At 34.3% G+C, this 27,782-nt stretch overlaps 1 protein-coding gene across 6 annotated transcripts in view; it reads right to left on the bottom strand.

Moving 5' to 3' along the window:
• Nucleotides 1-964: 964 nt before the first annotated feature.
• LOC129749551 (A-kinase anchor protein 9) overlaps nucleotides 965-27,782 on the bottom strand; it is a 147,346-nt gene continuing 120,528 nt past the window's right edge. For 5 of the 6 annotated variants that reach the window (XM_055744552.1, XM_055744554.1, XM_055744555.1 and 2 more), the window contains 3 exons: nucleotides 5,834-6,499; nucleotides 5,597-5,632; nucleotides 965-5,042 (listed from right to left, as the gene is read on the bottom strand). In XM_055744552.1, the coding sequence (XP_055600527.1) occupies nucleotides 1,752-5,042; nucleotides 5,597-5,632; nucleotides 5,834-6,499 (3,993 nt within the window). In that variant the 3' untranslated portion in view covers nucleotides 965-1,751. The remainder of the gene's footprint in view (nucleotides 5,043-5,596; nucleotides 5,633-5,833; nucleotides 6,500-27,782) is intronic. The other variant, XM_055744553.1, reaches the window with a different exon arrangement.

Genomic DNA, 27,782 nt, shown 5'->3' with positions numbered 1-27,782 from the left:
TTCAGTAACACACATCACGAAAATTTTCGTTTTCATTAACACTTGCTCGCTTGAAATGCTAAAGATTCGCAGATTGAAGTTGTATTAAAGGACAGCGAAATAAGAACGACTTAAAACAACAGAAAAGAACACAAAGCGGATGTATGTTCACTTGCAACGCTGCAGCACATGAATCCGCACGTTTATGACTTGTGCGTTTGGATGAAGTTCGTGTTGCTTTTGTGGTTAAGCACAAATCAACCCAACTGCGGTTTAAAGAATGAGTGATGGTGCAGGAAGTAGCGCTCTCTGGATACGGTGCTCTCCAGGAAGAAGCCTTGTGATATCGGGTAGACAAATACTAAGCAAATTGCGATCCTGTCATGCAATGTGCGTATAATCTTCACAGCCATCGTCTCTGCCCGGGCAGGAGGAAATAACCATCACATTTTCAACCGAATAGCTGCCGTATCCCACAGAGTTTGGTCTTTTTCCGCCTGCATGCTGTTTTCGTCCTTACAGATTGTATGGAGCAAAATTATCGTTACATTGTTGGTTGACTCCCCGTATGAAACAGAAGTTGGGTAATTTGTGGGTGACATTTGTATACATCCGATAACGAATGTCTACATCCAGCTGGGTGTCAAATGACGAAAATGCTGCCTCGAGAATGGCAATAATCACTTTAACGAACATGTCTCAGAAACTGTTGGATACATTTGAGACCTCAAAAAAACATAGGAGCATTGTGGAAATTCCGAATTGCTGATTTAGTGGAAATTTACATGAGCATTTGAAATAAAAAAAAACCTTTCCTGAATTATATACATAAAACAAAACTTGATAAACGTAAAAACCTGAACATGTTCATTCGAAAAAAATAAGTAAATAATAAAAAAGAAAATAAAAATAAATCTAAACTCCCACCTAGAGAGAACGGAATTTTCGGATTAAAAATTTTTGAACCCACTGAATTATTCTACTTTTCAATGTTTATTCACGTGAAGAACTTTTATATAATCAATTATTGTACAACTAAGATTGAAATTCTAGGATTAGTACGAACATTGTCTTTCACTTAAAAAAATATGGTAGGTAGGTACATACATGCTTTCACTGTCAATGATAAAAACACTCCTAACCAATGAAGTTAAATTAAGATTAAAAAAAAATAAGCTCGCATTCATATCCTGCAGCATGAGTTGGCAGTCGGTGGGTGAAACTTTTAACTGCTGAAGTTTTTGCAATAAAAGCTACCTTCTTCTGTGAGTAATGAGAATGTGGGGCGAAGGAAACGCAGAGTAATAGATTATCCTGTTGGTTCTTTCAACCGTAAGCGTTTTTTCTCACTTCTGAAATCTCTCAACTGACTGGGTTTGCATAGGTTCATTTGTGCTTCTAGATTCAACTTTATCATTGTTGCTTGCATTTGTTCTTCCTCCAAATAAGCACAAATAACTAAGTTCTGTGATGTTTTTACGTGCGCTATGCTAACTTTGGTTTGTAAGGCACTTTATTGTCATGCTTATACAACAAGTGTGTTTGTTATAGAATTGGAAAGAGATCAACTTTTAAGGTAAATTTTCAATTAATTCGATTTGTTTCAGATTGAGCTTATAATTTGTTACCGAGATTTCAGTAATTTAAGGATCCGCAGAGGAGTGAAAGTGACTAGACAGTAAGAATCTCAGCAACTCAGAAGCTTAATACTTTAGCTGATTTACTAATACCAATCATATCTATATCTTCTTTCGCAAGTTCAGAATTTGTTTCTACCGATTTGCATTCGATCTGTTGTACTGTTCTTCAAGTCTTTCGCGCATATCGGTATTCATAAGAAGTTGCGTTTCCGGCAATCGGAGATAGTTTCCGGAATAGGTCTGTCCAGTTTGGAATGCCGAATTTCGATCCCGTGCCGGTGGAGACGAATTGTACTCCACGAAGTGGGAATTTGGTGATCGCGCCCAAATGTTCGTAGTTGCTGATTGCGAACGTCTGGGAGTAAATTGTTGGGAGAAAATGGCCTTTGCGCAAACTTGTCGACCGCCTTGCCATTTGCGAACAATGAATTTCATACGTTCTATGGCGATAACAACAGTTACAACGGCACGAAAAGAATGCTTTCTAGAGGAACGTTGTTGCTTTGTTTGGTCACTGGATTTATAAAAATTTTCCGGCAGTTTACAGTCTTGCAAAGATAGTGGTGAGTTTTGAGCCAGCAGCTGAAGAGCTTTGGATTCATTCTCCTCGTAGGTATTGAGTACGATTTGGAGGTAACGCTTCTGATGAACTAGCGCTTTTCTATGACTTTCGGAACGAAGATATTTGCCGAAAAGATGGTTGGCTCGTTCTTCCAGATCGTCTCTGTTATAGTGACTATTATGGACGTTATAGCGCTCTAGCTCTTGAATACGTTTCTGAAGAGCTTTTCGTTCTTCGATCATCATCCGTAGCGTTTCAGCTTGACGTTGATTTTCCCTGGCATTGGATTCAAGCATGCTATTAAGGTCTCTCAATTTCACCAGAAATTGTTCAGGTACATTACCATCGACCGCAGAATTTTCCCTGCTTAATGCTTCAGTGAGTTTTGCCTCGCGAAGCTTTCTCCTGTCAACTTCCGCTTGAAGACTTTGAACTATTTCCTGCAGACGATTTCGTTCCTGCTCAACACTTTCTAATCGTAATCGCAACTCTTGGAACTCCAAAGAATTTTGACCGGAAGTTCTGCGCAATGAGCGCATAGATTCAGCCTCCTGCAGAGCACTGATCCGCTTTTCTAGACTTTCGATTTCCTTGTGAGCAAGGATTTGTTTTTCTTGTTCGTGATCCAACTCCACCTCCAAGCGATCTTTTTCTTTTGTTACTCTGAGCAACTCTTTCTTAACACGTTCGCTATGCTCATTACGATCGGCTATTTCTTTTTCGAAACGATTCCGTTCTCGTTCCAATACGCGTTGCAAATCAACTGCCCGTTCCCGTTCACGCTCGTTTTGAGCCGACAGGAATTTGATCTCCCCCTCATAACGAGCCACTACTTCCGACTCAAACTCGTTGCTTCGGTTCAATCTGCGCAGAGGTGATTCCTGAGGAGATTTTGTCGACATCAACAAATAGTTATCGAAGGATTTAGTTCTTTGAACGCCTGCCATCAACGTTGATAGGCGGTCGTTCTTATTTTTCTCTTCAGCCAAAAGTTTTTGTAGAGCACTTTCATTGTCTATTGCAGCTTCCAATCGCAAACGCATTGCCTCAATGATTTCTGCATCTTGCATTTGTATAGCATTGGAATTGTGTTTCTCTTGCTCGAGCATCTCATGCAATTTGCCATTATTATCAATCTCCATTTGAAGTTGTTGCTTGATGTCATCTAAATTTGAAGCACTCTTCTGTGCTTTTCCGTTCGATTTATTGAGCTCACCCTCGGAATTTACATCATCGCTTTCGATGGCTTTCATAATACTAGAATCTAGCTGAGCAGAATAATTAAGTTCCTTTTCTATTTGCTCAGCAATTTCTTCGACCGAAAAAGGTTTTGGACTCGAAGAGTTATCGCTTCGTTGTAACTGAATCTTCAATTTATTCACTTCCGATTGAAGCACAGCATTTCGCTCTTGTTCTTCTCGCAATTTCTTATTCAAACTAATATTGTTTTCTTGCATTTTATTCTGTATGCCGGACAAAGCTTCATGCAAATTGTTTCCATCAACACCAATCTGTTGAATCATGCTTTCTTTCTCCTTTAGCATACACCTTAAATCTTCAGCCTCCCGTTGACAAGCACTCAAATCGATCTTAACGCGCTCTAGCGCTAACATTTTTTCTGTCAACATTGCTTTCGTTTCATCAAGCTCTTCTTCAAATTTCTCACAGTTCTGTTTCAAGAACTGTACATAGGATGGATTGAAAGGCAAACTAGTTGACGAGCTTTTCGCAATCTCATTCTTAAGACGAGTAATGTCCTCATTCAAGAATCTATTGTCCTCGTTGAGGATATCGATTTCATGCAAACGATCTTTGTAGTTGCCCTGTAGAATTTTTAACTCGGTGTCCTTTGCGTCTAGTACCTTTAGCTGTTCAAGATACTTTTCTTCATTTTTGCTGTAATTTAGAATGTCTTTCTCCAACTTTGTCAACAGTTCGTCTTTATGGCTGATTGTTTTGTTCAACGATTCCACCTGCTGTTTTAAAGTATCCAATAAAAATTGAGACTTCTGATAATCTGATCTTAGTCCTTGCGATTCCACCAACTGCTGTTGCATCTCTTCCTTAATCTTAGAATTTGAATTATTAAAATCCTCTACTTCCCCTTCCTTTAAAGCTAACTTCTCTAGAGCGTCTTTCAACTCAACTTCCTTTTTCTCCAATTTCTCCGAAACTGACTCTAGTTCAACTAAGCTAGCCTTCACTTTTTTGAGCTCTTCTTTCAAATCTTTCTTTTCCTGCAACAAATCCTCGTATAACTGATTTCGTGCAGCCAATTCAACCTGCAGATCAGATATCCGATCTATCTTGTCTTGCACTTCACCCTGCAACCGCTCTAAAGCTTCGTTCTTTTCATTGGTAACCCTATCTAAACTCATTTTTAACGATTCCAGCTCGTTTTCCAATTTATCTCTGTCTTCTGCAGTCACATGTTCAGAAATGTCCGATAATCGCTTACCTTGCTCGGAAGAAGCTTTCAACACTTCCGCTCCTTCGTCGTCATAGATTTCTTCGATGAATGCAGGCTCCCGATAGCCAGCGCCCGATGAAGATGATTGTTCCACAAGGGAAAAGTTTATCTGCCTGGGAACGAATTCAGGCGAATTGACCGATCCCTGGGAAGGCGTTGGCCTCGGCTGTGACAGGAAACCACCACCCAGAACCGACGACAGGTCCGGGAAGAAATTGGGAGCTTCAAAGCTACCGGCACCACCGGTACAAGGGAATGGTGTGGGTTTCGGCAGAGGAGCCCCAGTATGAGGCTTCATCAGCGGCGTGAATCGGTTTTCTCCGGCTGCACTGTGACTAGCCCCAGTGACGTTGAATGTTTGAGCCGGTTCTTTCGAGAGCATGGATGTGTCCTGGAACCACACAAAAAGCAGTTTTAGCGAAACGATAAATTCAAATGGGAAGCAATTTATAACATAGCTAAAATGTTTAAAATAAAGACTTGAGGCGTGGGTTTCAGTCCATTTTTTAAACAAAAATTACAAGGAACACAAGTGTAGCATGCACGCAACGATAGAAAGTAAGGTTTGGCTAATATTATCTTAGTAAGTACTAGAAATATGTTTTTGAGCATGGTTTATTTGTATAAGCACTAAAACTACCAACAAACAACGTAGCTTCGAATCAAAGTTTTATTTAAACAAGCTTTGTTTTAACTGATAATATTAATTATTGGACTGTATGATAAATTTAAGTCCATTAAGCCTGATATTTTTCTATTTTCAATTCATAGTCAATCCAAAATGTTTTTTCTGCATCAAAATGCGGTTGAGTCGACCAATAACAGAAAAAATCATAAAATATAGAATTATTAGTTAATTTAAAAAAAAAGCTAATTCGATATAAGCCCAAAATAAACTACAATAAAATCCACAGACGCTAAGTTTTAACGAAAACTCCAAGACACCTTTATCGTAAGAACACACATATCGGTCCAGAACATCTGTATCGAGCGCGACGGAGGGAGAATATCTGGGTTAGTTGTGAGTTTGCGCGTAGGGAAAATAAATAAAACAAATCAAACTGTGTGTCTGTGTCTTGTTTGGTCTAGGGGGGGTTTGTGGTTTGGTTTTTTATTTCTTTCGGTTTTTGGTTAATCAAAACAAATCACAATCGCGTATGATGTGGCTATCTTGAAACTTACCATCGGTATGCTGTTGGCGGCTGCCAGAAGTCCGGAATCGGCCTGTCCCGGAGGCATTCGTCGCATCACCATGTCGGATTCATCACAGTCCGTTATCGAAACGATGTCACTTAAGGTTCGCGCATTGTCATCTTCTCTGCCATGCGCTGTTCCTGTTTGCGGTGGATGAGGTGGACTAGCTTGTTGCAGAATGATCAGTTTTTCTCGCAGCTGATCGATTTCTTCATTTTTATCAGCCAACATGGTTTCCATCAGATCAGGGAGAGCCACTTTGTTGATCATCTCATGCTGGATTTTATGTTTAAGCTGCTGTATTTCGTCGCATTTAGCCTTCAGATCGGCTTCCAGTTTCAGCTCATACTGGCTACGATCGTTGTTAGCCTGATTCATGGCTAGTTCTTTCTCTTGACGCTCGATCACCTGTTGGCTGTTTTCTAGGAAGTTTTTCAGATTCGTAATCTGCTTGTCCCGCGTTTGCAGAGTTTCCTTCAGATTAATCAACTCGTTCTGAAGATCGTGCACCTTGACTGTCAAGTGTGATGTGCCCTGCCGATGTAACTCTTCGGCACGCACTCGCTGTTCGTCCAGCTTCGATTGAAGCGTGGTAATTTTGAGCGATTGCTCCGACATGCGTTCTTGCAGCACATCGCGCTCATGTTGCAGTTCCTGGAAGAGAGAAGAAATTATAAGAAAAAATTAAAATTATGAATAACACAAACATTTTATTATGTGGTCTAATTCGCTAATATAAAAATAAATGTTTTTAGGTAATATAACCATTATGCTGAACCAGTTCAGCTGATAAATATCATCATAATTATTATGGTTCTTTTTAATCTTACATAAAATTAATGACGTTCAGATATACATCAGCATTTTTTTAAGTAAGAACCTACCTATTTCTTATAAGAGAAACCAGTAAATTGACTTTCAGCCTCAGATGATATGCACCTTGTCAAAATGGGACACGCTCAGTGTCCCAGTTTTTCCGAGAAGAAAAACGATGTGTTGGTCTGATTTTATCTTTTTCATGTGTCGGTTGGTTATTGTGAGCCAACAATTTGTTTACCCCTTCGAAACTGGAAGGGAAATGATGGTGTTTTCATTTCGTTTTACATTTTCGTTTGTTTGCTCTTTGTGTTGTGCATTATGAACTCAATCTTTCAAATAGTCTGATTGAGGACAAGTTCGTAGGAAAAATAACCAAGCGAATAGGAAGTCTTTCTAAACCACACCACAACTATTTTCGAAAAAGACGGAAAATTGTGACCACATTTAGATTCTAGGAACTTTCATCCGTGATTCACTGAAACAGCTATGGTATCTTAAACATTTAACACAAAAACATTTAAAAAATCATTAAGCGTTTAGCAATTAGGAGAAAAATTGGTTAATTTAAAAATAGTGTCAACAAATTTCACATTCAACTAACAAAGAAATATTTTCATTTCTTACGAATTCAGTTGAATAAGTGGCATTGAAATTCGGTAGAAATTGGTTCCAGTTTTCCTTCGAAGCTTTTAAACGTGATTTGTGATTCCGAAGCCAACTACAAATGGATAATTTTAGCACTAAATTGGGTGGAAGTTTACGAAGAAAAGATGTGCTTTGAACAGCAGGATACATTTCTCAGAATTCTGAGAAGTTCATTCGTCACATTTGTTTCTTTTAAGTGTTCTTAAAAGGAAGAGAACAACAATTCCGCCAAACTTCAGTTACGGGTGAGAAAATTAACCTTTTAAAATGGAAATGATTACAATTGTATGAACTTAAAGATAAAAATAAGATTAATTAAATCATTGTCAACAATCGGCAATCAACTATCACTTCAATCCATAGTGCAGGTGAGTCTGATAGCATATAGTTACGCGGGTTAAATACCACATTTTTTCCTGTAGACCTGATCGGCTACAGGAAAAAAATTATGAAGTTGAAATATGAACATGTTTATAGACATCTCACAGTTCAGAATTAAGTAATTTTCCTTAGGATGAGTTCAAAATTGAATTATTATATCAATAGATGAAAGATTTTTATAGTCAAGGATGCAAATTTTCATCCATTAATACCATAGCCTTTGTTTGTATTTTTTTTTTCATTTTTTCTCATATTTCTAGTTATAGAACAAACAAAATAGGAGACCCAAAATATCTCAATCTTCCCTACAGTTTTTGGAAATACTGTAAAAGAATGCCAAGATACTCAAAGTGCAGATTTAAAACAGTCATTGATTTTCTTGGAGACCGCGAGTAAATTTGACTTCGGAGAAAAAAGTTACAGACGTTTTCCTTTTGTTTATTCTTTCGCATTGTAGGTAAAATATGGAAATTATTCAGAATTTACAAAAGAATTTCAAAATCTTAGTTATTTGCAAAAATATTAGTCGAAACTGTCTGCCTAATAATTGGTAACGAGCCTCTATAAACAAAAGAGACGAAATGTCACGATTGGAATTTTCGATTTTTTGTCAGTGTCATTCCAATCGAGCAAAAGACTTGTCAAACTGGAAAATTTGGAATTGCGAAAGCGGCGGTAGCGAAAGTATTATCATTCATATCTGTAAACAAAGGGTCAAAACACAGTTTTCGAATGCTCTATTTTGATAACAAGCTAGATTCTCAAAGACTTATTTCTTGGTACTTAAATCGTAAGTTATGTTTTTAATGACAAATATGTAGGATATTTTTTTTATTTTGAGTTTTCACTGCCAGCACAAGATGTTGCCGGATCAGCGGAGTCGAAAGGGAAAGTTTACCAATAAAAGTTGCGAATTCCAGTACAGAATCCCACGAAAGGTGGCAAAATGCGAGCAATATCTCCCGTTTTTATAGTTCAACCAGAAACTGGAAAAAAAAATATTTTTAAATCCGGGGCAGGTTTTGTTAGAACAATTCTTTGCCAAACACTCCATGATTGCACTTTTTCTATTGATGACAATAACAAAAAACAACTTAGTTAAAACAGCAGACTAGACCAAAAACCACTTCCGAAAAAAAAATCAACGTGACCAAAATTGGAGTCATGTGAAGTTTGAAGCAAAGCAGTGCTGCACTCAAATGAAAGCGGGGTTGCTATATGATTTATTTTTAAAAGGATCAGATTGCGTCTCTTTTGTTTTTATTACAGGCTCTTTAATAATTGGGATCTAGAATTAGGGTGACCATATCCTTCAACGCCAAAAAGAGTACATCGAAATTATATTTTAAAATATTTAGAAGAAACAGAAGAGACCTGGAAATTTAAATTCAAATAGTGACACGTTATGTGTTAGTTATGTGATTTATCTGACAATTATGACATTTAAAAAAATACTTTTACAAATTGAGAGTTACCGTTTTTAGTTTTTGTTCATTTTCTTGCAGATTTTTATTGAAAAGTTAAAAGGTCGTTGGATTATTCAAGAGATAGGGATAAGAACATCGCAAACATGAGAAAATATAACATTTCAAAAAGTGTTGGAATTGCTGTTGTGCTCTTTGCCAACTGTTTGGGCGCTAATTGCATATTCAAAGAAGCTGATAGCCATTCATGAATTCATATCTCTCTTTTAACGTTCTATTAACATTAAATTTTTTTTTTACCAAATTAATACGATATTTTTGTCAGACTCTTCAAGATAACTCCCCCAGTTTAAATGTTTTTCACATTTTTTTCAAGTTTCGTTTCAGCATAACGTTTTTTTCTGAAAAAAAGCTGCTGATGCTGATTCGAACATCATCAATTCTGAATTAATGTATGATAATTCCAATTATAAGATAAGGTGTTAAGCTGAAATCTTAGTTTTCGAGATGTGGATTCGATCGAAACCTGTCTGATTTCAACGTATGAATTTAATCAGAACTTAAATGTCGTAGCATTTAGATTTAAAAAAAAATTCTTTCACTTAATTCTTTATTCAGGGTTCAAGGTCTATTTTTTACAGATATTCGTAAAGAAAGTGCACAACGCTACAACATTTTTAATTAATTAACTCTATAAAACTCTATAAACAGTGGTGAAAACTTTATTTAATTAAAAAAAATAATAAAAAAAATAAACTGCAGTGCACTGCAGTGCGTGAGCTAAGAAATAGCTGATAGTCGAGAAATTTTTCTACGATGATTTGGTTGACAAATGTATGCGCTGAGTTCAAAAATCAATTTTTTTAAATTAAATTTACGACTATTCTCGGCATTTTACTCATGAATATAATATCGCGATATTTTCCCGCTATTGCTTCACAATCCTGAAATAAACGACTATGGATTTGTAAAGTTTCAGAGAAAAAGTTTCGCATTCAATGAAAGAATTTCAGGGTTTCATCATAAATAATTTTCCGGTTTTGATTTGAAATTCCAGTTTTTTACCCGGTTTTCCCGGTCCTTTTTTAAATTCCCGGTTTTTTCCCGGTTTTCCATTTTTTCCCGGTTCGCTGGCCACCCTGGGGGAATAAATAAGTTCGAAGTATTTAAAGGAAATTTCGAAAAAAAATATCAAATATCCGAGCAAAACAAAAATTGTGGAAGATGAGTTTTATCACCTTTGATATTCTTGAATTTATTGAATTTTCCGATAAAATATTACTTGATTTATAGGTTTTGTGCAATGATATAGCTAGTATGCAATTTTGTTGCATACAAGTTTTCGGGCAGTTTATTCCAATTTATCAGGTTTTGTAATTATTTTTTATTATACACCCTCCCCTTGCGATGTTCCAAGTTTGTTCCGCAAAACCAAAGTAAGTTGCTTAGATTCAACTCAAGACTGATGAATTTTAGAATTTTGATGCGTAAAACCAGGGCACAATGATCCAGAACGAGAATCCAGAACAGAAACAGATTTAGACAAAAGGTATCTTCAGAGACGTTTTTTTTAAACTCGAGAAAAATCTCCAAAGTTTGTTGATTTTCAGTACAAAATAACTCTGCAACTCGAATGACGTGACTTACGAAATTACCCTTTTTTGTTCTGACTTCAAGAAGTGCTTCAGGAAAGAAATTTTCATTCGGATGAGATCTGAAGACCGATAGCAGCTCATCCGCACGAAAATTTCGAGGCTTAAATAGCCTATAAGCCAGCAAAATGATATGAAATTTCGTAAATCACGTCACTCGAGTCGTAGAATAAGCCCCTAAACATTAGACTGACCCTTCAAAGGAGAGTCCTCTCATTTTTCGTTAAAAAGTCGCCTTTTTATCGTACAATAATAATAACAGTTTAAAGCAATAAAATAGTAAAATAAGCGATTACGCCCCATTTGTTACCATTTTGGCCAACTTTAAACAATTGAATTTCAAAAAAGGGTCTTTTTCCTTGGAAATACATTTCATAATCATAATCACAGTGCAAATTTTAAGTGTTGCTCAAATTGTTAGCGGCTATTAAATAGTGTAACAGAGGGGGACAGGTCATTTAATGAACTTGATGACTGTAACTTATATTATAATTTTTTTCGCAATTGTTTCTACAAGACTTTCGGTAGAACTCAGGTCTGCAATGTCAATGTTTATGAGATCTGTGTAAAATTTCAGCTCAATCGGATATGATTCAGGGGTGCCTCAAAGCGCTCAAAGATCCGGTTTTTTTAACCTCAAAAATCATCCCAAGTAAATTCGAAAAATCTAAAATTTTAATTTTGGTGCCCAATGACTTAAAAATGCACGAAACGTCGAGATCTAGTACTATAGTGTTATCTCGAAAACAAATTTGGCCAAAAATCTACTTTCTGTGACCAAGTCGGTTTTCTGAAAAAAGAAAGAAGTATGTAGTCAGCTTTCAAAATTCGATCATATTTTTCTTCTCATACATCCATTGTATATGTTGAACACTGAATCATTTGACGTCAAAAACTAATACCGATTGTCGAAAACTACTAAGAGTAAGTTTACTGGTGTTGGGAAAAAGTGGTAGAAATTTTGACACTTACGACACATTTTGAAAATTTTGCCATGTAAAAACATTTTCAAGATCTTATGGCCTTCTAGTTTTTTTTACAACACGTGTTGTATTTTCGCATGCTGTGATACAAAAATAGTAATATTTCTATCACATACGGCTGAAATAGAAACAGTGTTGTAAAAAAATACAACGCCCCAAGATCTTGAAAACATTTTTGCATGGTTAAATTTTCAAAATGTCAAAATTTCTACCACTTTTTCCCAACACCAGTGAACTTGCTCTTAGATCACATAAAACGTTATAAAAAGGTGGTGTGCTTCTTAACCCTCATCCGCATTAGATTTCAGTACCCTAATCAGCACTAGGAGTGTCAATTTGACACTCCAAGCTAAAATCGCCATAACTCTTTTTATATCGAACCGATTACAATGAAACTTATATCACTAGAAACCTTGTAATGTCAGTAAAATATGTTTAGAACATTTTATATAGCTTTAGCTTATAGTTTTCTTGTTATTCAGCATGAAAGAAAAAAATCCGAAAAACATGCTTCAGGAAAAGTGCTGTAGTTCATATATTACACGTCCAAAAAATATTTGCTTTATGCATATGAAAGCTGAAGTGAATGTCAACATCATGAAGCCAAGAAATTTTTTTTAATTTTTTTTTAATTAAATGGTCACAAAAAGTTTAAAAAAGTGGTCTGAAAACCCCACTTTTCATTAGATTGCTAGTAAAAACTGTTTGAGCGGTGGTAGAGGTTTTGAAAAAATATCATTACAAATTTTATTCTAATTCTGACATTTTGTTGTCTTTAGATTTTTGATGCAACAAAAATTGTATTAACGGGAATTTTTCAAAGTTGACTACTTTACGCGATTTGTATACAAATTGAAATATCATTTGTTTTTGTGGTCCCCCGTCAGGTTGTACCCGAATTTTCAGTGCTTTTACTTTGTTTGGACCAATAAAAAGTATATTCATTGGAAAGCAAATTTAATCTACATTCTAGTGAGGTTCAACAATTCATGCTGTGAGATTTCACAAAAATATGAAAATTATAAACGTAATATCATTCCTGAATTTCTAGAACCACAAAAAACGTCCAGCAAAACGTGTTTGTTTGCTCTCCGAGCAGGTACGGTGGGTGGTGATTTGGGCAGAGAGCGAAGCCGACAGACGAAATAATGATGCGTGTCGTAGGTACGTTTCTTGGTTGGAAATTTTTGATTGATACTAGTTCGCGTTTGCTTGTCACGACACGCATCATTATTTCGTCTGTCGGCTTGGCTCTCTGCCCGAATCACCGCCCTACCTACTCGGAGAGCAAACAAACACGTTTTGCTGGACGTGCTGCTTGTGGTTCTAGAAATTCAGGAATCATATTATGTTTATAATTTTCATATTTTTGTGAAATCTCACAGCGTGAATTGTTGAACCTCTCTAGAATGTAGATTAAATTTGCTTTCCAATGAATATACTTTTTATTGGTCCAAGCATAGTAAAAGCACTGAAAATCCGGGTACAACCTGACGGTGGACCACAAAAACAGATGAAATTTCAACTTGTGAAAAAATCGCGCAAAGTAGTCAATTTTGCAAAATTCCAGTAAATTCAATTTTTGTTGCATCAAAAATCTAAAGACAACAAAATGTCAGAATTAGAATAAAATTTGTAATGATATTTTTACAAAAGCTCTACCACCGCTCAAACAGTTTTTACTAGCAATCTAATGAAAAGTAGGTTTTTCAGACCACTTTTTTGAACTTTTTGTGACCATTTAATTAAAAAAAAATAAAAAAAAAATTTCTTGGCTTCATGATGTTGACATTCACTTCAGCTTTCATATGCATAAAGCAAATATTTTTTGGACGTGTAATATATGAACTACAGCACTTTTCCTGAAGCATGTTTTTCGGATTTTTTTTTCTTTCATGCTGAATAACGAGAAAACTAGAAGCTTTAGCTATATATAATGTTCTAAACATATTTTACTGACATTACAAGGTTTCCATTGATATAAGTTTTATATGAAATTCATAATAATTCAAACGACTTAAATAGATTTTAATTTTGGAGTGTCAAAATGACACTCTAAGTCGGAAAAGGGAGTTTTTTTTTGTCCAGGCTTCCAGGGTTCGTCCATAAATAAAGTAAATATGCAATATTAAAGAACTTTTGAATTCATTTAGGGTACCCGAAGAAATTTTTGTATTTAGAAGCTTCTGAAAAAAGTTACAAGCCTTCAAACTTGCAATAGTGCCAAAATGACACTCTAATGCGGATGAGGGTTAAACCAAACCTGACAAGCGCGGTAAATCTTGTCTAAGTTCGTAACCGTGAGCAACCTGGTGTGGGAAATCCTTTCTCTTTTCCACCTCAAAAATTCATCCTTAATCTCCATCCCTTACTGTTTCACTAATGGCAGCAACGGAAAGGTTTTAAATTTAAGTACATTTCACATAAGTACACATACAACCCTGGAACTGTAACATTGTCTAGGAACCGTCATGAGTTTTTATAAACCTCTCCGGTCATAACCAAATAAAGAAAAAAAATCATAGTTTGTTGATCAATGAACGGAAAAAGATGATTATCAGTTAAAATAAGTTATGAGACTGTCGAAAACTACTCTTACATTGAGAAATTATTTTTATAATATTTATGAAATTCCGTTGAAAATTTCCATTAGATGATGTTGGGTGATGTTCTAAAATTCCCAGTTTTTTTTTCTTTACCGATGAGGCAATGTAATTGATTTAATTCCAAAGTTTTCGGCCAGTTATGTGTTGGAATTGAAAATCCTATTTCATACGGAAAATTTTCAATCCAGATCTCAATAATAACAGTCAATTTTCTAAACTCGTTATAAAAATAGTCCAAACAATATAATTTTCTTCTCTGAAATACAGTTTGAATTCGATAACAAATAAAATAACTGAACACCTTCTGTTTCCACGAATCAGCCTTCTCCGTGATGGTACTCCATCAATAGAGCTGGAATCTAGCTAGACACCCCGGAAAAGCGATAGCCATCTTTAACTTTCTTTGCTAGGGCAAGCAGTCAGCAGCAGAACGTTATCGTTCGTAGTAATTTTCACCCCCCTCTGGGGTAGCTACATTAACTTACCCCGAATGGTTCCGGAAGGAGTCTCTTGAATCCATTGGTAGTTGGACCGGTAGAAGTGGTGGCAGAAATGGCAGTGGCAGTTGCAGTGGCCGCGGTAAACATCTCGAATCGGAAGCACCGCCGGAGATTACCGCCGTTCGAGTGTTTGCTCTTTTCTTTCTTCTTTAAATTGAGGCACTTTGGGTCGTCTTCGCCTTGCTGCTGGGGCAAGGTGAAATAGTTCATCTAATTGCCAAGGTGAAAATTTACTTGCTTATTTTTCTCGGTTCGATGGAAAAGCTGGTTTTCTTTGCTATGTTTTTTTCACGGAATCGAATCAAGAACCTTGAAAATGTTTTATGAACTTGTACATGTTTGAAATCGATGCTTGTTAAGTATACATAACTATAAAATATTTGGCTACAATTTCACGTTTTTAAGTTTCACACTGTATTAAATCCAAGAATTGTCGACATAGATATCATATCTTAATTAGTGCAAAAGTAATGAAAAGGCTATATAAATTCTTTTTTTTATATAAGTAATTAGCTTGTTTTGTTGAAAATAATAAGAAAAAAAAACTATAATTTTGTAGGACTATAAAAAAGTTAATTTAAATGATAGATTTTGTTCACGCCAAAAACCATCAGCGAGAGCGAACGTATCAAGTACCGATAATTGCTCATCACTCAGCCACAAGTACCTACGATCGTTTGCTATATCTCTGCCACATGCATCTGCATTGATGACAACGATTAGTGCGTGTGTGCAGAAGTATAGGCAAAGGAATGACCGATAGCAATGGATCGATGGAAAAAGCTAATTTTCCGAGTGGAGTCGCCACTAGCGCTCAGAGCTGTCAAACCTCATGATCAAAGTAACAGAAAAACACAGAAAAATCAACAAAACATGGCACTGTGTTACTATAAGATCTCACGCGGACAAAAATCGGAAAAAAATTCCAATTAAAGTATATTGGGAAGAAGACACTTTGTAAAAAGCTCGTATTTTAGAACTCTTCCATTCTTAAGATATTGAAAAATGAGTAAAAATTTCAAAGATATATATGTTTGATAAAAACTAGACAAATTTATGATCACTGATTACAAAACAACTTCTACGTACAATGCATTGATGTAAACGTGAATCTCTATGGAAATACAGTGTTGAGATACTTCAGAGTCACTAATAAGAATATAAAGTATGAGAAAATAAAGGAAATCAGAAAAAAAAGAATCATTTAGATCCGGCTGATTTTTTTCATGTTTTACGTGGATATTTAACAAGTTCTGAAAAGTTCAGTTCCGATCTCAAGATTTGAAGCTTTTTTAGAATTTCACCAGTCTCAGTTTTTTTTACCTATCCTCTATGAAATGTAATTATGAAACGATCAGATCAGTTTTCCAGATCTCCAGGTCACCCGTCTTTGACTATTAAACTAGGTATCCTAACGGGCTACCTATATTGTTCGAATTTTTCAAACGTGTTTTTTTTTGCAATTTAGGGTTGGCTAGAAATGTTTAAAATATAAAAGGGCAGCCACTGAAAGGATAGGGGCCTGAGTTCCGCTCAAGTATCTACATGTATTATTTTTCCCATTTTTTCAAAAAAAAATCTTCAAATTTTATTATTTAATTTCCAAAATGTGATCGTGAAACATAACCTTTTGATCTCCGATCGTATTCAAAAGAATTGACAGTCAAATTGTTGAAAACATTTCAATACATGTTTGTATTTCGAAATTTTTCGATGAATTTTAATATAAATCAAACAAAAGCTACTCTTCGAGTTGCTCGAAACGTATATACAACTAGTAAATTTTGTTTGATTATTATTAAAACTAACCGGACGTCGTCGATAATTTCGAAGTACAAACAAAAGCGTTGATAAAACCAAAACTCCAATTAATATAAGTTTGTCCGCATGCATGTATGACAATCTCTCATAGTGCGTTACCATAGTTGCCACAGGAATTGTTTTATTTTCATAATAAACAAGAATGAGCGCCAAGGATAGGCATGAAGTAAACACGAAAAGTTAGGCTGGCAGATTTTATGAGGTTTTAATTCATATTGAAATGAATTTCTTTTTCAACAAAGTAAAAATAATTATCTTATCAAGCGATTCAATGTACGTGCTTGTCTTAATGAATCAAGTGCGAGTGGTGCGAAAAACAATGGAATTTTATGTTATGCTTTCCAGAACTTTTCAGCATGTTTTCGAGCTTGGCCATTTTTTTTTCAAAACGGGTGAAAAACCGTGCATTCCTTTTGAAATTTTCAAATACAAATCCGGGTATTATCCGGTCAAATCAGAGCAAAATTTTTCCATTATTCAAACAAAATCAGAAAAAGATAAAAGAAACTTGTACCATTATTAATTATGATGAAAATAATTATGAAATATCCGATTTCAGATCAGAAATTAAAACAAATCATTGTTTTTTTTGGTAAATTCAACAAATTATGTGAATACATGCTTACAAAATCCGGACCATTGTAATAAAATCCGGAAATCCGGGCTGATACAGACTCGCCTCGACATTTTCCTTGAATATTATGGCACGCCCGGATAAAACCGGGAAATCTAGAATGCTATACGTTCCAAAAACCGTCGGTGTTAGAAAATTTTGGAATCGATTAAGATTAAGAAATATATTAAATTGATTGATAAACATAAGAAAAAATAGCTAAATTGAAAATCGTTATCATTGTTTTGAAGGTAAAGGTAAAAATGGACACTTATTAAAAAAAAAAAGCATTTGAATAGATTAATCTCGCTTAATTTCAATATAGCTGAATGTCAGTTGGAACGTATGAGAAGTTTTTTTTTATATTATTAAAAATAACCTTTTTCATTCCATTGAAGTAATTCAAAGGTTTATGACGGTTTTCAACAGTTAAAGAATGAAAATGTTATGGCCAATCATTTGATCAATTTACTAGCATTCAATTTACAGTTGAGTTGATCTGATAGATGTAAATGATTTCATGTCACCCTAACCTAATTTGCTTCAGTACCGCCATCTGATAAAAATAGAAAGGTTTTTAATAAATACGACAGATAGCAGATTTGTTCTCCCTAGCGGAAAACTACGCAGGAGGTGCTTAAAGAAATCCATTGTATCAACCCATTATTGCAGAGCCCTGTTGGTTAGCAGCGAGACGAAAATACAGAACCAATAAAACACCCGTGTCAGTCGGTTGGAATTTAATACAGTCCACTATTGTTTTGTATCGTTGAGTTAAGTTCTTAAGAATAAACGTTCCCTCGTGATTTTATCACCAACTAAGTGCCGTGTTTAATTAACCTTCGAGCCCTCAAACGTCTGGGAACTTTGCTGTGATTCCGAACCAGTTATTTAACGGGAATTGGCCCTAACAGATTTTTTCATAAGAAATAATGCTGTTTATAAGCCTATTCAAATTTACTTTGGAGTTAAATTATTAAGTCGAAGAGGCGAAGTTCATTGAACCCAAGCGCTTAGACGAAACAACAGTGACAAAACGGGATATCACATCGAAGGTTACGCTTCATTTTTAGTACAACATCCTGACCCAAAGGGCTTTTAGAATTTTTGGGAAAAAAAGTCACTGTTAAGTCAGATGTGTCACTTAGGATTGTTTGATCTTCAGGAATAGATCGATCTTCAAGTTCGATTCATATGAACGGTCGTAGGATCGTCTTCCTTAAAAGGGCTTGTGATATAGCTCAGTTGGCAAGTCTGTTGTCTCCTGAGCCGATGTCCGTGAGTTCGAGCCCAAGAGTAAACATCGAACACGGTTGTACCGGATAGTTTTTCAATAACGATCCGCCAACTGTAACGTTAATAAAGTCGCGAATGCCATAAAGATGGTAAAACGACTATAATCGAAACAAAAAAAAAAAAAAAAAAAGTCTTCCTTAAAAATAAAGACTTGAAGATACAGTGAGCGAAATAAGAATAGCACCACTATGTGTTTTGCTTGTAAAAACATAAATGATTGAAAAATACGAAAATTTTCTTCCACTATTTGTTCTGAATTCCTTAACGGATAAATCAAACATAAGATTACTTTTTTTGGACGTGGCAATTGGCGTTGAGGACCAAAAATGTGAAAAAACGGGTGCGAAATAAGAATAGCACCACTTGAGTTTTTCAACATCAACAAGATTATTTTTGAAAAAAATACTGTATAAAAGTGAATAATAATGCTTCTACGAATTATTTGAATAGATAATTGCATTTTAAGGAGTTTTCCAGAATTTCAAAGGTTTTCAAAGGTATTAAAAGAGGGTTTTAAAAGATGCTCCTCTAGCGTTAAGGAATTTGATACTTAAGTCTTAAAACTTTATCAAACTGCTTGATTTCTTCATTCACATTCATAAGTATGATGCAAAATGCTGAAACATAGATTTGAGGCTGGGTTTCAATCCAAAAAGAATAGAATTCAAAAATACTAATATTTTTTAATAGTCAAACACTATTTCTCTAGTTTTAAGTCATAGATGGCAGCACTATCTTGCCATTCAACCCAATTTATGCCCATTTTCGAATATCCGGGATTAATTAGGCAGTGCTGGATGATTTTGGTCAAGAAATAAATACATGTACCGTGTGAACGCTTCGGAAATTATAAGATCACTAAATCCGCAAAAAAATCAGAATTGCATCAAGGTCACTCAAAGTGAATTTTTTGGACCGATTATCAGAAAAAAGTTATACTTTGCGATAGAGCTTGATGGACCAAACGGCTAGCAGTATTATTGGTATGATTTGCAATTGAATCGGAAGTTGAGATGAGCAGGAATTGGGGCGGTTGTACATTTTTGTGCTGTTGATTCTTCTGCAAATCCGGAAAAGCTTTCTGCAGCGTGAACTTCCACAAAACTGTGATGAGAAAATACCTCAAAATGATGAATATGGGCCTAAATAAACCTGGAAAATCAAAATTGAGACTAAATTTGGTTTTAACTGCAAGATAGTGCTGCCATCTACGACTTGAAACTAGAAAAAGTGTGGTTTACTGAACAAAATCAAAGTTTTTAATTTCCAACCTATTTTTTTCTGATTCAAAATTAATCCCGAATGTTTGTTTCATCATTTCACGTCATTTTAATGAAAAAAGTAAGTAGTTTGATAAAGAATTACAGCTAAAATATTAAATTCCTTAACGCTAGAGGAGCATCTTTTAAAACCCTCTTTAAAAACCTTTGAAAACCTTTGGAATTCTGGAAAACTCCTTAAAATGCAGTTATCTATTCAAATAATTCGTAGAAGCATTATTATTCACTTTACACAGTAATTATTTAATAATAATCTTGTTTTTGTAGAAAAACTCAAGTGGTGCTATTCTTATTTCGCACCCTTTTTTCACATTTTTGGTCCTCAACGCCAATTGCCACGTCCAAAAAAAGTAATTTTATGCTTGATTTATCCGTTAAGGAATTCAGAACAAACTGTGGAAGAAAATTTTCGTATTTTCAAGTATTCATATCTTAACAAGCAAAACACATAGTGGTGCTATTCTTATTTCGCTCACTGTAGATCTCTGATAGACCTATCTTTTCCATTTGAACAAATAGGAAATAGGTAAACTACTTTTTGTAAAAAAATATACACTGGAGTTCAAAGATGAATAAACACAAATTGAATCGGTAGGAAACCTGAAGTTCTTAATTAAAATATGCTCGTATGCTTTTGGTTTGGCAAACGCAATTTATTTGCAAATCATAGCTTAAGTGAAATCATAGGCTACATAATGTGAGGTTTCTTGGGCCACCTATAGTTTGGTGTTTGTACACAAATTCATAACTTTAAAAAAAAATCCTTTCTGTTAAGTATTCTTATGGAAAATGAAGAATTATGAAAACTATTCTATCAATTTTATTGAATGCGATAGAGACGAAAATAAAGCTTACATAAGAAATTTTCACAAACGATGGCCAACAATACCTCACAATTTTTCGAAAAAAAAAGAAATCCTTTTTTAAGCAGTCAAAACTCGGGGAAATTAAGAAAAATAAAATTATAAAATAAATTTTATTACTTATCAAATGTCAAATTTTGTAATAAAGGAGGTCAGCAATTGTTATTCACTTTTGCATTCCATTATCTAAAAATAGTAGAATTAAAATTTGATAGTGTTCTGTATCCGATTTACTATTCAGGAAAAATCTCATTTTTGCTTTTAATTGGAAATCATAACTAGATTTTAAATATATATATTTTTTTATTCATATATGTTTGTCGGTTTATTATTGCCAATTCATTGATTGATTAAGCTCAGAAATGTTTATTTTCGATGTTCAAACAATAAATGTATCACCAAAACTGGAGGAGAAATCCGACAAAAGATTCGAATTTAGATCGCCTGATTTCAACTGCTGAATTTGAATTACAGGACTTTGAATTCGGTCAAACTTCTCCCAATGCATAATGGGAAAAAAGTGTATAAACCGCGAAAAACATCAATATCTCCTAAACAAACCAAATCTATGAAAATATACTTTACTTTAGTGTAAATTCAATATTATTTTGTAAACAGTCCTGAAAACATTAATTTAGACTTAAAAATTTTGAAAAACAATAGACCAATTCAGTTTAATACGAACCTGTTTCAAAAATTTTGGAGCCGAAGCTTCAAACCGTATAATGTTAATATGTATATGCATATAGGGGTACAACCCCGAACTTGCCATGTTCAATCGATGAGTGTAGGGTTCCACACCACATTCTTTTGCAGCGATGGCTGGCTTCGATACTACGAAGCAAGCGGGAATATGTGAGATAATTTTGTAGTAAGTTTGAAAAAGGACGAACGCGCCAAATGTAAACAAACCTAGCGTAATATTTCATAAGGGCGAAACTATCAGTTATCTCAACAAAAAAACGCTTTTGAAATTTCGAAACATCTAATCAAATCCTATTTTAAAAATCGACGCTATCTGTTGGCCCTACTCGGATACATAAAAATCCCATTTTAAATAGGCGTAATTTCGCGTTCCAACGAAAATGCATCAACAAAAAGTTTCACCCAATTCAATTTTATTGACTGTTTTAAAGTTTAAAGTGATTTTTTTTGTACAGACGCGTTAATTTCAAGATGTTAAATTCCCTGGACTTTAAAGTATTGCTGATTTTAAACTTTATTTAAAAAAAAATCGGGTCCAATAGTGAGTTTCAGATTTCAGATTAAAATCCAAAAATTCAGATGCAATCCAGCGCTAAACGATTAACAAAACAAATTTACAAAACCGGCATAATTGACAAACATGTAAAAATAGTCAATTTTTAACAAAAATGACATAATCATTTAAATTTTCTTAAATTACAAAGTGGACCAAATTTACATAATTGATAAAATTGATAAAAATTACAAAATAAACAACATTCACAAACTTTTATCAAGTTTTAACAAACCTGACAAATTTCGCAAATATGGCAAAAATTGACAAAAATTTACCAAAACTGAGGAACTTTGAATGGCTTGACATAAATGATAACATGTACAAAATTGGCAAAACTGGATAGATAAAATGAATATAAATCATACAACTGGAAAAGTTTTCAAAATATGCTAAATTGACAGAATCAATATAGAAAAAAATTAAACAAATTTACAAAACTGACATAATTTACAAAAATTTCAAAATAGTCTATAATTACAAAAATGAAATGATTGTTAAAATCGTCATAAATTACAAGTTGGACCAAACTTGCATAGTTGACAAAATTGATAAAAAATACAAAAAAAAAAATTCACAAACTTGATAAATTTTACAAACCTGACAAATTTTGCAAATATGGCAAAAAATGTGCCCTTTTCAAAAATCGACCTTACGTTGCGCTTCATTCGTTGGCATACCCAGTATCCCAATATTTTCTTCCAATAAGATTCTATGTTCCCTACTCAGCATGAGAGCAGCAGTGGTATCATTTTTTTCAAAAGGGCATGCGGCCAAATGTTAACAAATCGAATTGTCAGCTGGGTGAAAATGTACCGTTTGAAGACCTACATTTTAAACCTAATTACTTTCAACGCGATTTTCTCGAAACAGCTTTCGCCCTTTACAAAAATGAATCAACATAGAAATCAAAGTTTTTAGCATACATAGGTATTCAGGGGCATTCTTACTTGTATACTAGAAAGAATGCCTCTGGAAGGTATGCTAAAATCTTGTCATTTCTGTCATTTTTGTAATTTATCTGTTATACATCTATAGTTAATTCGATCGATTATTATAATCTACGTTGAAGCATCGTATTTGAGTCAAGCAGTTGTAAATTTACTTGATTTTTTCCATTTATTCGCTTCCTTTACTCGTCGAGAGTTTGAATTATTTGAAACACATGGTTAGGCATCTTTTTTAAAAATTATACTCTTCATTTTTAGACCTCTTCTATTTTATACACGCAGAGAAAACTAGGCTTTTGAACCAAAACAAAAATGATTTTGTTTCAAAACATTCATTTTTTTTAATCAAACCCCTGTTTTATTTGAACCAAAAACTTTTGCTTTGATTCAAAAAAATATTTTTTGAAACAAAGAATTAATTCTTTGAACTAAATATTTTTGGATTTTGAATTTAAGCAAATACTTTGATTCTAAATAAATGTTAATTGAGCTTATTTCTTTTAAAACAAAGTTAACTTTTTTTGAACCAAAGGAAAATGTTTTTAACTTGAAGAAATTATTCCTTTAAATAAAAACTTCAGCCTTTGATTCAAAAGATATTTTGATTTGCCTTGCAAGAAGAATACAAAACCGAAAAATCGAATCAAGTTTGGCCGGTCGTGTGAAGATGTAGGTCAGAGTTCACTATATTAGAAGGATTCAGGATGAAGTATGGTAAGTATGTAAATTAAAGAGTGAATATTAAAGATTTGAAGATGATTGCGTTTTTACAAAACCAGAGCCGAAGGATGGTTTCCGTGGATGTCTCAACCGAGATGAAAGCTGCGCACGATGACACCGCTCCAAATCCAGCGGTCGGATCGACAAAAATTTGGACCGGATAGATTTTAGTGAACTAGTTTGTGGCCAAGAGTTTCATCTGTTGTAAATAAAAACAAATTTAACATATAGATTTCTTTCTTTTTATTTTTTGAAATTCCTAATAGGAATTTCAAAACAACAGGAAATATGTCCTCCAATTGGAATAAATGGAAAATGGTTCAATGAACCAATATTTTTAAATCTAAATCTAAATAACATTGTGGCGAACGAAAACAACTTTGTATCAAATGAAACTGTTTTTTGTTTCAAAGTATTAAGATTTTGATTCAAAGATTTTTCAAAAGAAAAATTCTTTGAAACAAAGGAAAATGCTTTTGAATCAAAAGAATTTTTATTTGTCCCAAAACCAAAGGAAAAAACCCTTTGTTTTTGCGGCACTTTCCTTTGAAATAAAAAAAACCTTTTCGCTGCGTGTAGATATAAAATCATAATGTCATATAAACGGGATCATACAAGATATCCCAGAATTCAATCATTCAAAAATTTTCAATTAGTTTACAGTTATGTTATTATTTATGTGAAAATTATAATTATTTCAAAATACCTTAATCTTACAAAAAATTTTGAATCTTATTTTCTTAAATTCATTTAGGATTTACTACGTCCGAAATATTTTAATCATTACTCAGAATTTATAAATCTATCATTTGTTTATTATTTTGTGTCATGTGTATCCAAATATAATTTTTAGACTGTAAGAAAGGCTACAATCCACTGTTAAGTGTATTAAATCGGGTTTTTTTTATTTTGGCACTTATACATACCCGGATACCCCTTTGTCTCCAAACACATGCACTTATTTATAACCCTTTGCCACCAAATAAATTCACTTATACCCCTTTGCCATCAACAAATTTCCACATTCAGGTGTTTTGATCTTGTTGAAATGGGTAAGAAAACATAAATATTTATTACTACAAGAGTCAATTACATTTTGTATAATTTTTTTTTTGCTGTTTTGATGGGAAATATACTCTGGTACAGTAAGTTAACAGATTTGATGTCTGAAGATCAACCTGGTCTTGTCATTTCTAATCAATCTATCCAAACAATGAATTTTCATCAAAATAACTTTCTATGATAATTCGTGAAAGACATTTTTCCACTATTATGCATGTTTTGTGCGATTCGCCTGATCAATTGGGCATTGGAAGGAACTAGCAGTCACTATGAGTTGGTTTTCAAAACTGAATTTCCGAAAGGCGCTTCAATATTAACCCAATTATTTCGTACAAATATAGTAAGGCTTTTTTTCACGCGGTTTTTTTGCCTGGTTTAGCGTTTTTTTTTAAACGGCTTATTAATTAACGCGGTATTTGAGAGAAAATAGAGTCCATTTCAAAGGAAAACACTTAGAATCTTTTTGAGCCCTGAGTCCTGAGATTTGAAACTTGAGACCTGAGATACGAGACCTGAGACAAGAGACATGAGACTTGAGACCTGAGACCTGAAACATAAGACATGAGACATGAGACGTGAGACGTGATACATGATACATGTCATGTCTCAGGTGTCATGTCTCAGGTCTCATGTATCAGGTCTCATGTATCAGGTCTCAGGTCTCAAGTCTTATGTGTCATGTTTCACGTCTCACGTCTCGGGCCTCATGTCTTAGGTCTCATGTCATTGTCAATGTCATATCATGCCATTCATGTCAGGTCCTCCCTGTCTCAGCTTTAATTTTTTTACACGGTTTTCAATAGACCTATTCAGTGTAATTTTTTCCGAGAAATCGAATGAAGACTATTTGACCGAAGACTTTGGTGGCTACGCTTCAGAAGTTGGAGTTATGGCTGATTTTACCCTCTTTCCCCTAAATTTTTCAATTAATTATGAAAAAAGTAAGTGCGGACTTGAACATTATGAACTAAATGACACTTATTTTGTGTGATTTTTTACAAGAAATCTAATTCAGGCTGTTTGAACCATCGCACGCATTGGAAACTGGAGTTATGGCTCCGAATTCCACAACATTTTTAATACAGTTCAGGAAAAACATGTTCGGACTTAAAAAAAATGAATCAAATGAGACCTATCTTATGTTTTTTTTTTCGAGGAATCAAATGAAGGCTATTTGAGCTACCACACGCTTCGGAAAATGGAGTTATGGCTGAATTTACCTTCGATTTTACTATGTTTTAATATTAATTATGAACAAAGTGGGTTGGACTTGAAAATTTTAAACCAAATGAGACTTATCTTGTGTAATTTTTTCCAATAAACATAATGAAGGCTGTTTGAGCCACGGCGCGCATCGTAAATGTAGTTATGGCTGTTTTTACCCTCAAAGAGAGGATTAAGGTTGAATTGCATGGAGTAATCACGGAGGAAGGGAAAGCAGTTGCCGATGCGTTCAACCATTACTTTTGTAGCATTGGAACTCAACTCGCAGCTACGATTCCTCGAAATATCCAGAGTAGTGTAGAACATACCGCTAGCAGTAGCAGTATATTCCTTCGACCAGCAACTGAGCAAGAAGTTATAATTAAAATCGGAAAACTAGATCCTTCAAAAAGGCCAGGATGGGATGGAATTCCAGCTCAGTTTGTTAAAACCAACCATATAATTTTCGCACCATTAAAATGCGACATTTTCAACCAATGTATTCAAAACGCAGAATTTCCGGAGCATAGCACGAGTTATACCTATCTTCAAAGCAGGAAATAAAACCGACAGTAGTAACTACCGCCCCATATCAATACTGTCGGTTTTCAGCAAGATTTTGGAACAGCTAATAGCAGATCGTGTCTTGAAATTTTTGAAACACCATAGAATACTGTATAGTTACCAATACGGGTTCCGTGAAGGGTCGAGTACTCTGACAGCGGCAACTGAGCTGGTCGATACCATCCACGAAGCCCTTGACAATCGAAAGTTTCTAGGAGTCTTGTTTCTGGACTTTAAAAAAATTTTCTTATGCTCCGAATTGGATTGAATAAAATGAAGATATCTTCCAGGATTTTATCAACTCCAAAAAAACCATTTTTGTATAAGGGTCTACGAAGCGAAGGAAGAAGTCCAATATCTCAGTCGGAACCAGAACTACAGCCAAGGAAATTGCGAACAGTGATAGAAAAAAAAACCGAAAAACGAACAAGAAAAATATCAAGTTTAAGAAAGGAAAATCCAAATAATGTTAAACGTTTTTAACTATCAGTTTTTTTTTATAGAATAAGGATAAGTTTTAAAAAATTTAGGTTTCGAGAAAATTGTTTTTTTTTTGACAAATTAATATCAGCAAGGACCGGCGTGAGGGAACATCAGAAAGGCCCATCCATATATATACCACGTTAATAAATTGTTACAGAAAGCACATATTTACCAGCAATTCAAATAAAAATGCAATAGATTGAATGAATAGCCTCGGTCGAAGTAAAGGAACTGACTGATTAATATTTATTGATCAGCATTATATGAAACTGTGAACCGAAATCCATGACAGATGAAATTTTTACCCACTACGAGATCTTTCTTCACTTAAACATGTGGATTCATTTTTTTTAATTGTTGATAAGATATTTTCTTAAATCAGGCAATTATTACAAAGGTGGTCCATAGTCATCCCCTCTGAGGGGTGGGAATGGGCCAATTTTCTTTGTCTTGTAACTTTTTCAAAAAAAACAAGGTTTTTTAACCAAATTTTGTGTAATTGTATTTAATAACATTTAAGAACAAATTTGTTTTCATTTCTTTTTTAAATAAGCTTAATTACAATAGTTATTCAGAAAATACCTCAAACGCTACCATTTTTGGCCCATTCTCACCCCGCACGACGGTAATTCAGAAAAAAGCATGTTCGAACTTCAAATTTTTAAACCAAATGAGACCTATCTTGTGTTTTTTTTTTCGAGGTGCGGTGGCTGCTCAAACAGCCTTCACTTGATTCTTCGAAATAAACACACAAGATAAGTCTCATTCGGTTTCAAATTTTCTTGTCCGAACATGCTTTTTTCTAAATCAATTG

The sequence above is a fragment of the Uranotaenia lowii genome, chromosome 2 (assembly GCF_029784155.1).
Source record: "Uranotaenia lowii strain MFRU-FL chromosome 2, ASM2978415v1, whole genome shotgun sequence".
NCBI classification, from domain to species: Eukaryota; Metazoa; Arthropoda; class Insecta; order Diptera; family Culicidae; genus Uranotaenia; species Uranotaenia lowii.
Note: the sequence above shows the minus strand (reverse complement) of the source record. Positions and strands in the feature narration are given on the sequence as shown.